Raw genomic sequence first — 12,393 nt, 5'->3', positions numbered from 1 at the left:
GATGTTAACGCTGAACACATCACCATCATGGGTTTTTGTTTCTATAAACACATGCTTATGATTGTTTAATCGACTCTCCTTCAGGTAGGGTAGCCTAGTGGTTAAAGCGTTCGTTCGTCACGCAGAAGACCCGGGTTCGATTCCCCACAATGTGTGAAGCCTATTTCTGATGTCCCCGCCGGGATACTGCTGGAATATTGCTAAAAGCGGCGTAAGACTAACCCATTTAAGGCAGATACTTCTACGAACATGGAAATAGTTTGTAGGTGTTTACTTCACACTATGCTTATAGAATCTACGTAGGTACAAGGATGTGTGAGTTTCTTTCAGCTCTAATCGCCAGAATTCTATTTCAATGAGGTGAGGTGAAATTGGGTTTAACGTCGTGCTGGAGAATATTTCACTCCTATGACGACGTGCATGCGTGTGTATGTGTATGTGCGGCTGCTTGTACTAGCCCAGACTTAAGCTGGTTTTATAGTGCTAGCCCACTGAGATACCATGCCGCAGTGAAGCATGAATACCCCACTCACACACATTATACTGACTCCGAGCCGACCAGTCCTTGTTGTACCCATTAATGCCGAGCGCCAGGCAGGGACCAACAAGTACCATATTTTAACGTATTTTGGTATGAGGCGGTCGGGGATCGAACCCGAGACGTTCCGCTCTCCGGGCGGACGCTCTAACCACTACACCACGGAGGCGGTCTCTATTTCAATAACAATCGAATTATTTAAGTGAGCTGTATCAGATGCCACAGTTAACACTCCAGCAATATATGAATCAGGAAGGTCGTAAATCAGCTGTAGACTGACGGGCTTCAAACCCAAAACAAAATTGAAAACAACGAGCTAACACTTTCTTAATAAAAATTGTTTAATCTGTGATCAGTTCAACTTGCTTAAACATGAACACATAATCAATTCTACATGTCTGGGATTTGATTAATTGCCATACACTTTTCCAATAATCATTAATGTAATAATAAAAACCCTCATTCAAATGTAAGGAAATCGTTGAAGGAGAAAAATCGAATAATTTGACAACTATAGACTCTACACTCATCTGTGCTTGGCTCCCATATACACGAAGAGGGGTTGCCTCCCTTTAGCATCCGTGTCGTCACACAGAATGCTTCATAAATAATGATGCGTAAAAAAAGGGATGAGTGAGTTAGTTTGGTTTTACGCCGCTTTTAGCAATATTCCAGCAACATCACGGCGGGGGACACCAGAAATGGGCTTAACACATTGTACCCATCTGGGAATCGAACCCAGGTCTTCGGCGTGACGAACGCTTTAACACTAGGCTACCCCACCGCCGGAGGTGATCCCAAGGAATGCACGGCATCAATAATTGGTCACAGCAACCAGACTGGATATGGTTCAACGCACCCATTATAATCAAGATTCGAACCCAGAATCACCTTTCTGTTCATACAATTCACCACAACAGACTTGGGTGCTTACGAGTGCTGAGTCACATGGGTACTTATATGAACACATTGTCGAAATAATGATAATTCACAATATTTTCAGCTTATCGGTATTAAACATGAATTTGCCAATGCAATGACAATTTGTATCGTTTAGTCCGTTGCCTCAGCGGCAGAAACTTGATCACATTTCTCCAGGTGTCTCGTTAGAGAGGCTTTTAACTTGTACTCCTTTCCACATGGACACTGGAACCGGAAGCCCCGGTGTTCTTTGTTGAAGTGATCCTTGGTGCTGTTCCTAGTCCTGAACGCGTGCTCACACATTGGGCAGCGGTACAGTCTGTAACGGAACATAAAACTATTACAGCAGAATTAAAGATAGACATCGAAACACATTCAAAGCTTGGAGGACCTCAAGTAATGCGTGATTAAATACACCACTATCGCAGAACTGATTATGTTAAAGATAGTCATCGAGAGACACTCAAAGGCTGGAGGACCTAAAGTAATGCGTGATTAAATACACCACTACTGTAGAACTGATTATGTTAAAGATAGTCATCGAGAGACACTCAAAGGCTGGAGGACCTAAAGTAACGCGTGACGTTATATGTCATTATTGCAGAACAGTTTATATTAAAGATGGTCATGGAGAGACAATCAAAGGCTGGAGGACCTGAAGTAACTCGTGACTTAATACGCCATTGCAGAACTCCCTTGCTGCAAACGTATGCATTCTGTGACGGAAGCCAACACTGTGCTGTCGTTAGTAAAAGCTGTCTAATAACAGTTATTTTTCCTATTAATGTCAACTTTCTTTTCCTCCAATTCCCTAGAGTTCTATTAATAATTTCTAGTCTTTTTCTTGTATTAATTACCCAAAGGTTATTTAAATTAGGATTAAGTCTTATTCCTAGAATATCAAAATCCCCATTATGCCAATCAAGCTTAAGATCCTGGCATAAATTCATGCTATTACCTGCCATTGAGCCTATCCACACTGCTTGGGTTTTATGTATATTTATTCTTAAACCAGACATTTCGTAGAAATTATTGAGAGTGTCAGTTGCTGCCCTTAAACTTTCTTCACGCCCATCGAGAAATAATTCAGTATCATCTGCATACTGTCATAACTGATGTTGGTTATCTAAGCCTGACTGTTTAGAGTGAGTGGGTGAGTTTTTACGCCGCTTTTAGCAATATTCTAGCATTATCACGACTGGGCACACCAGAAATGGGCTTCACGTATTGTACCCATGTGGGGAATCGAATGCTTTGACCACTAGGATACACCACCTCCCTTGTGAGTGAATGGTTTCAAGGCCGCATTTAACAGTATTTTCGTTATATCACGATGTGTTCCAAATATGACAGGAAAACAAGCTACACCATGGTTGCCGGAAAATATGATGAGTATGAACCACTCAAATACGTGAATTAAACTTCAGCAATAATCATGTCACCGAGCTACAATGTGATCAGTCATCTCACACCGGTAGACAGATTACTGATTCCCAATACGTCTGCCCATACGCAACTGTGAGAGAGAACAACCTGCGTAATTCTAACAATTAGATACCACGGGTGGCCCAGTGGTCTAAGGTGCCACAGACTTGTACCAAATAGGTGTTTGGACCAGTTATCCTCAAGGTTCTAATCCTAGATTATTTTTTTGTGATCTCTCAGGGCAATACTTGTGATTGTAGGTTTGAGTCAACAAGTTTCACCTCCGTCATATTGACTTCGCTGAAATGAAACCACAGCTGAAGTGCTTTTTAAGGTTGGTTAAATTCCAGCTCACTCACTCACTCACTCACAGTTTACTTACTTTCCCTTGAAGTAGATAACTTCCTGAAACGAAAAAACGACAGTGAGAACGTGTCTATGGTCTGTAAAACATGTGCGTTATATAAATTAGTTAATACCAAGAGTGAGTTAGTGTTGGGAATTGGTAAAAATCTCTTTATTGATGATTGGTTCATTACTACCGATCAATCATCGAATATAATTGGTTAGCGTCATTTATGAAATTTGTTAATGCACATTAAAATAAGGGGAAAAAATGTAGTCTCTTCTGGGTTTTTTTTTGGGCAAAATTTCACATCTTTAAAGGATGACTAGTATGTTAGGAACATAAAGTTCTTGGAATCTTTAAGATAAATTCAATCATGACTTGAAACGAACTTGTAGTGCTTACGAAATGTAACAGACAAAACCAACCATGTGAAAAATATTGATAATGAAAACAAGTGTTCCAGAATTGTTTGTGTTCGGTTATGAGAAATTATGATCGATTGCTTGGTCGTTTAGTCACTACGACCAATCTTCGATTATTTCAATTAATCGGACCACCACTAGAGTGAGTATCAGTTTACGCCGTTTTAGCAGCAATCTTAATTAAGTATTAATAACCATTCGATTAACAGAGAAATTAAGAGAAAGGAATATTGGCGATAAAACGTGCAAATATCTCAGTACTATACATTTCCTGAAAACCTGGTAGACCTTACACTTTTGACCAGTCATTTGTCGGATTACATGTGTTAGTTTAACACGCTTTGAACAGTCTTGGTGTTATATGTTTGTAACGATTACGGCCTAATCCGTCGAATTTTGCACAGCCATCAGTGCCGATCCGTCGAATCATGCTTGAGTGGTTCTGTGCTAATCGGTCGACTTTCAGACTGTGTTAACACACTGGGAGAGTCTAAGTTCATTAATTAAGGGGTCGGCTTGTATTGGGCTAAAACCCTGACCCTGATGAATCGCTCTGCCCGTTCTGTAGAAACATAGATGAAGACGGGTTCCATGTCCTCCTTGTAGGTCCTAGGTATGAGGAGAGCAGACAAAAGTATCTACCAGAGTATTATACAAATCACCCATTTTTTTGTTAAGTTTGTAGGACCACTAGCCAACCAAAATGAAAAACTTACCTTATGTTAAGCAATTTTTATAACAAAGATATTTGAGATTAGAGAGACCCCTAAGTTTAATCCCTACCGTGCGACTTTGTATAGATTACTTAGAGATTATTATACTCCCAGGTTTATGCACCAAGTCTAAATTACTACTCGAGACGTTTGAACATCACGAACTATATATTTCTCCTTATGAATGCATTATATTTAATGCATCAATTTCAGTTTTGTACAAAAGTAAAAAAAAAGTCCAAACATATATTTAATGCATCAATTTCTCATTGTATCATATGAGTAGGCAAAGATATATACTGTACAAAAGTACAAAATATAGAGTCTAACCATCCAGCACCCCTTGCGTCTTTGTTTAGGTAGGATCCAATGTTTTGATAACTAATTCATAGCTAAGATCACAATGCCGATCCGTCGAATGCATTTTACTACTCAAATCAGAAATTCGACGGATCAGTATACGCGACCGTTTGTAACGCCGCAATGTTCCAGCTACAGACCCGTGACAGTTATATTCGGACACTTGCAATTGACGCTATTTCCACAGACTTACATGTTAATTTAGTGTAGCATAAATAATTTTCATGAATTTAATTTTCGTATTTGTGAGGAATCATCTTACCTACAATCACATAATTTCTGTTTAATTTTCCGTAGCTTATTTATCGAATAGCAACAATTTAATCAACATATGAAAAATGCCGTGAACTCCTTTAATATGGCCGCCTATGGGATTGTGCATTGTGGAACTATTCTAAGTTGATAAATGTGATATCATTAGTAAAATTGTGGTCGGAAAATTGAACTGAAACTATGTGCGCAGAGCAGAGATGATTTCAAATTTGCCTGTCAAACTTTACAAAGATTTATCCTAAACTCCTAAAGTATTTATGCTACACTGAAATAACAAGTAAGTCTATGGAAATGACGTCAAGTGTCCGAATATATATGGCACGAGTCTGTATGTGGTAGCGAGTCAGGATCACACAATCCAGTGATTAACATCATGAGCATCGATACGCAATTGGGATATGATGACATGTGTCTACCAAGTCAGCGAGCCTGACCACCCGATCCCGTTAGTCGCCTCTAACGACAAGCATGGGTTGCTGAAGACCAATTCTAACCCGCATGTTCATGGGTTGCATGAAGACATGTCAGCTTGTTCGGGGGAAACGTGATGCAGGTCTAAGACGTTTACCTAGACAAACCTAGAAATACAACTATGGCCACCTGGGATTCCAATGCGTGATCATGTCGGGGGTTTTCAGCTTAGGGACGCAAACCTTCGGTGTCTCAGATGGGTGAGGTGGATTGTACGCCGACTTTAACAATATGTCATCAGTATGACAGCCGAGGGGCTCTATACTTTGTACCCATGGAGAACTGAACCTGGGCCTTCGTCATGAGTGAGTGAGTGAATATGGTTTTACGCCGCTTTTAGCAACATTCCAGCAATATCACGATGGGGGACACCAGGAATGGGCTTCACACATTGTACCCGTGTGGGGAATCGAACCCAGCTCGTCAGTGTGACGAGCGGCCGCTCCGACCACAAGGCTACGGCTACCCCACCGCCATGCTTCGTCAAGACTAGTGAATGATTCAACTCCCGTGCTACCCCACCAACCTTTGGGCCTTAGACGCAAGGGTAAGCCGTGAACAAGTGCATTTAAGGTAACTCATTACTGGAAGCTGGTTGCCTTCATTGCTGCCCATCCCTCTGTCTACCATAACGTTGCTGAAATATACAAATACCTAACATATGCGTGAACCTATTCATTGACTCAAATACTCATTAAAACACTTACGATATCCTTGTCCTCGAGCTCCATCCACCCAATTGTCGCTGTCTCGTCATCACTCTTGGGTTTCTTGTGGCTATCGTTCTGGAAATGTAACATCTTTCAGAGATTACTGATATTCAGTATATTCCACCTTGTGAGTTATGTTTTTCGCTTCCTGTTAGCAAAATTACCATTCCAAGAATATCACGGCTGGGAACACCAGAAAATCTTGTTTCACACATTGTACCCATGTGGAGAGTCGAACATCGACATTCGGCGAGGTGAGCAAACGCGTTAACCACTAGGCCACCCAACCGCCCCATTACTCATACATCGATATATCGTCATATACTGTTGAACGTCGAAGCAAAACGGTTAATTCCATGTGAGTGAATGGATGCATGTTGTTTTATGCCGCAGTCAGGAACGTCATATCATTGTTACTGCAGTCTGAAAATACCCATGCATTGGCCTGATTACCAATTACTAAAGGCATGACCTCATAACATCATGAGTGAGTGAGTGAGTTTAGTTTTACGCCGCACTCAGCAATAACCCAGCTATATGGCGGCGGTCTGTAAATCATAACATCATGAAAATGACTGGGAATTAGTGAAGTCAAAAGAATGACTGTCTTAATTGTTTTAGTCTGTGCTTACGACAAACATAGCAGAGGGCCGAGTCTTTCCGGAAACCCCGATTCTATGTCAGCTTACGTCAGATGTTGGTTCATGTACGTCACACACGTTTGTAAATAATCAGTACCTGATCACACTGTGGTAGGCTACGATACTGGATAGACAGTGGGGAGTTAGAATGTTAGGCAAGGCAATAGTCTTCTACAATGTCAGATAAGACAATATTATTCCACAATGTCAGATTAGACAATAGTATTTTACAATGTCAGATAAGACAATAGTATTCCACAATGTCAGACAAGACAATGGTATTCTACAATGTCAGACAAGACAATGGTATTCTACAGTAGACAAGACAATGGTATTCTACACTAGACAAGACAATGGTATCCTACAATATCAGACGAGACAATAGTATTCTACAGTGTCAGACAAGACAATGGTATTCTACAGTGTCAGATAAGACAATAATATTCTACAGTGTCAGACAAGACAATGGTATTCTACAGTAGACAAGACAATGGTATTCTACAGTAGACAAGATAATGGTATTCTACAGTGTCAGACAAGACAATGGTATTCCACAATGTCAGACAAGACAATGGTATTCTACAATGTCAGACAAGACAATGGTATTCTACAATGTCAGACAAGACAATGGTATTCTACAATGTCAGACAAGACAATGGTATTCTACAATGTCAGATAAGACAATGGTATTCTACAGTGTCAGACAAGACAATGACATTCTACAGTAGACAAGACAATGGTATTCTACAGCAGACAAGACAATGGTATTCTACAGCAGACAAGACAATGGTATTCCACAGTGTCAGACAAGACAATGGTATTCTACAGTAGACAAGACAATGGTATTCCACAGTGTCAGACAAGACAATGACATTCTACAGTAGACAAGACAATGGTATTCTACAGTGTCAGACAAGACAATGGTATTCTACAATGTCAGACAAGACAATGGTATTCTACAGTGTCAGACAAGACATGGTATTCTACAGTGTCAGACAAGACAATGGTATTCTACAATGTCAGACAATACAAAGGTAATCTACAATGTCAGAAAAGACAATGGTATTCTACAATGTCAGGCAAGACAATGGTATTCTACAATGTCAGACAAGACAATGGTATTCTACAGTAGACAAGACAATGGTATTCTACAGTAGACAAGATAATGGTATTCTACAGTGTCAGACAAGACAATGGTATTCTACAATGTCAGACAAGACAATGGTATTCTACAATGTCAGACAAGACAATGGTATTCTACAATATCAGACAAGACAATGGTATTCCACAGTGTCAGACAAGACAATGACATTCTACAGTAGACAAGACAATGGTATTCTACAGCAGACAAGACAATGGTATTCTACAGCAGACAAGACAATGGTATTCCACAGTAGACAAGACAATGGTATTCTACAGTACACAAGACAATGGTATTCCACAGTGTCAGACAAGACAATGACATTCTACAGTAGACAAGACAATGGTATTCTACAATGTCAGACAAGACAATGGTATTCTACAATGTCAGACAAGACAATGGTATTCTACAGTGTCAGACAAGACATGGTATTCTACAATGTCAGACAAGACAATGGTATTCTACAATGTCAGACAATACAAAGGTAATCTACAATGTCAGAACAGACAATGGTATTCCACAATGTCAGACAAGACAATGGTATTCTACAATGTCAGGCAAGACAATGGTATTCTACAATGTCAGACAAGACAATGGTATTCTACAGTGTCAGATAAGACAATGGTATTCCACAATGTCAGACAAGACAATGGTATTCTACAATGTCAGACAAGACAATGGTATTCTACAATGTCAGATAAGACAATGGTATTCTACAATATCAGACAAGACCATGGTATTCTACAAAGTCTTACAAGACAATGGTATTCTGCAGTAGACAAGACACTAGTAGGCTTTAGTGTCAGACAAGACAATGGCGGGCTTGAATATCATTATAACACATATTTAAGACACATTTCTACAATGTCAAAGAAGACAACGGAAGAATTCAATGTCAGACAAATCCATGGTATTCTGCAACAAACAAGACAATAGTGGGCTTCACAGCTAGACAACACACTGGTAGCCTACAATGTACGTTCAGTAACCACAACACACCAGCAATCCACTCCTCACTATCCTGATTGGCTAATGCGCCACAACGTGTCACTCCAATCCTACCAAACAAATTCGCCATGTATTAAGAAATACGTTGTCAAAGACTGGTGTATTCATTTTGTCATACAAAAAATAATTTAAATACATTAAATACGAAACCGTCTTAAAATTCCCATGACGACATTGATTTGGGAGAGCTCATGCCTACCCATCCATGATGCATAAGAAGTAGCACGAAATGCACACACCAAGCCTTGAAGGCCCCAAGACATTCATTTATAGTTCAAAGACGAGAAACTGACAGCTTTTCAATTGTTCTCGGGATGCCGACTATTACATACCTCGACAATCAATAATTATATGTGTATTGATCGTCCGTTTTTGGTATTAGAATACCAGAAGGAATTCTACGAAAGGATATTGGAATCTTGTATCTATAAAAGCCTTGAAGGTGCTTTTGTGTTTATGTATTGTCCCATCCAATCGAACAAAGTTTAAATGCAGTCTTGGTACGAACACAAGTTCGTATTATCGCATGAATAATAGCGTCCAACTTCACTATAGATTTTGGTTCCCTGGTTTAAGTCTCAGAACTTACAACATTAATGTATGTTCAAACAAGCGCTAATGTGTCTCCTTCATATCTTTCATTCTTTTGTTAGTTTCTCTTAAATGTGTTCAATGATGTTGCCACAACTTTAAGGTATATACAGTAACCCATCTTGGTGTATTGTTTAGTTTAAGCCGCTTTTAGCAATATTTCAAAAATATCCCAACACTAGAAATGTGATTCTCTGTCTCTGTGATACCCGTGAAGATCCGGGTAAGAATTGGTCTTCAACAACCCATGCTTGTCGTAAGAGGCGACTAACGGGATCGGGTGGTCAGGCTCGCTGACTTGGTTGACACATCGTTTCCCAATTGCGCAGATCGATGCTCATGATGCTGATCACTGGATTGTCTGGTTCAGACTCGATTATTTACAGACCGCTGTCATATACTTGGAATATTGCTGAGTGCGGCGTAAAACTAAACTCACTCACCAGAAATTTGAGGAATAGAACCCGGGTCTTGGACGTGACGAGCGAACGCTTTAACCACTCGGCTACCCCACCGCCCCCAATGACTTGGATCCTGGTGAACCGGGTTTTCTTCCCACACTGACCTGACAAGCAGTTATTTAACTGGAACACTGTTCAAAGTGGCTCAAAACCCAACTAACTCACTTACGATTTACTAGTAAGTAACAAAGGCTATATGTGCTTAAGTGTCATCAATCAATATTGAAAACTGCGGTGCTTCAGACTTTGTAGATCTCAATTATGTCCAGACTATATTAATGACGTTGTCGTACGTATTGAACTTCCCCAACTTCCCCTTTCAAACTTTGTTGAGTCTCTACTTATATCAATCAAACATTTACCCAAAACTCGTTTGAAGAATTCAAAAACATATTCATAAGTTTTCAATTTGAGATCATGGTTTTATGTAAATCCAAACAAAAGGATTATATCAATTGTGTGTAAAGTGTGTAGCAATATAATGAAATGTTTGTTTTCTTGCGGGCACCCTCATCTAATGAAAATGACAAAATAATGAAAACATTGGAAAAGAGTTCCTTCTGTTCCCCCAACCCTAAACCTAACCCTAAACCTAACCCTAACCCTAAACCGAACTTAAATTTTGGACTTTTAGTCATTTTTGTTAGTTCCCTAGTAATTGTTGTGTTAAGTTTTGTTAATAATTTTAGTATATATTAATTTATAAATATTATTTGGGATGGGGGGAACGGGAGGAAGTCTTACCAAACATTGTTAAGTCATAAACAGCAAATCACAATATCACTGCCGTGAATGCAAAGTATAACGAAGCCACAATTAATATATAATTGGTTTTGTGTTTTCTGCACCAGAAGCAAACAAAGTATGTCAATCGTTTCAATAAAATGACAATAAAACAAAATCCTCAAATAAGGATCAAATGTATATTTAAAATGCAAAACTATCTCTAAATAACAAAGACAGTTCACTATAAAGTGATTGACAAATATGCTTGGTTTCATGAAGGAATATTATTTATTATTATATGATATTTATTTGGCGCACATATCCACGCAACTAGTACAAGCTCGGGGCCCTGATTTTTCCCTCGATTGGAGGTCAATCTCAAAGGCACATCGTATTCGTATTATCAATCTCACCTACCTAGGGTTCATACAACAAGTTAACGTGACTTTTCTATCGAGGTACCCATTCACAGCTGAGTGGACTAGGCACTTAGTCACAGTACTTTGTCCAAGCTTACTGCACTTTGCTGTACTCGCGACTAGGTGTTTGCACGTATTCATGTGGCCGCCATCTGGTCATTTACCAACGGATTCGTGGGTTCTTTTAAGTGCACAGGGTTGTGTACTGTACACTAGGAGGTAGCCTAGTGGTTAAAGCGTTCGCTCGTCACGCCCAAGGGTCAATTCCCTACATGGATACAATGCGTGAAGCCCATTTCTGGTGTCCCATGCGTGATATTGCTGGAATATTGCTAAAAGCTGCTTGAAACCATACTCACTCACTCATGGAGGAAGGAAGGAATATATTTTAGGATTAAATCTCTGAAGTTAGAAGTGACACACATAAACGTGTCTGGGCGTCAACGTCTCATCATATAGTATACAACGTTTCGGAGTAATTAGATGGGTGGAATCGGGAAATGATCATTGACTCCATTGTGTTCCTCGTGAAGACTGACTGACTGACTGGGTTTGGTTTTACGCCGCTTTTAGCAATATTCCAGCAACATCACGGCGGGGGACACCAGAAATGGGCTTCACACATTGTGCCCATGTGGGGATTCGAACCCGGGTCTTCGGCGTGACGAGCGGCCGCTTTAACCATTAGACTACCCCACCGCCCCTTGTGAAGAAGTTGAAATACATCACTATTCAACCTATTTTGTTTTCTATTTCGCAAAAACATTAGACAGACAAGAGTAAACAACTGAACTATTATTAAATAAAGCTTGTTGAATGTACCTTGTCCATCATTGCACCAACGTCTTCAAGATGCAGAGCAGGTATCCCTGTGGGAAATTAAATTGATGTACCATCGAGTTAAACACTCCACCAATAACACCTGACTGGTCTTTCTCTTCAGTCAATGCCCACCACAATAGACCTCAATCACAATGATACAAGCACGAACGCTTGGTCCCCTGGGAAATGTCCTTTGTTAAGGTGACAATTGTTATGTAAGGACGGAAAACAATGACAATTTCCACTGTGCATGATATTCAGTCGGGCATTCAACGGCTGCTCAGTCCGTGACGCAAGTCTTTACTCACAGTGACATTAAAGACACATTTGTAGTTATTGGCAGCAATTACTAAATTATTTATATGTGTATACGTTGGACAAAACTACATTGGTGTTTTTACT

The 12,393-nt window shown here is 39.8% G+C and overlaps 1 protein-coding gene across 1 annotated transcript; it reads right to left on the bottom strand.

Moving 5' to 3' along the window:
• Window positions 1–1,280: 1,280 nt before the first annotated feature.
• Window positions 1,281–12,125, bottom strand: LOC124273497 (zinc finger C2H2 protein ECU03_0790-like). Its single transcript, XM_046708765.1, has 4 exons — window positions 11,992–12,125; window positions 6,180–6,257; window positions 3,267–3,289; window positions 1,281–1,778 (listed from the first exon to the last, which is right to left on the bottom strand). The coding sequence occupies exons 1-4, from the start codon at window positions 12,001–12,003 to the stop codon at window positions 1,592–1,594; spliced, it is 300 nt and encodes a 99-aa protein (XP_046564721.1). The 5' UTR covers window positions 12,004–12,125; the 3' UTR covers window positions 1,281–1,591.
• Between the last annotated feature and the right edge of the window lie 268 nt (window positions 12,126–12,393).

The sequence above is a fragment of the Haliotis rubra genome, unplaced genomic scaffold, assembly GCF_003918875.1.
Source record: "Haliotis rubra isolate DU_JTF1 unplaced genomic scaffold, ASM391887v1 Scf181, whole genome shotgun sequence".
NCBI classification, from domain to species: domain Eukaryota; kingdom Metazoa; phylum Mollusca; class Gastropoda; order Lepetellida; family Haliotidae; genus Haliotis; species Haliotis rubra.
This window is presented reverse-complemented; position numbering and strand designations above follow the sequence as displayed.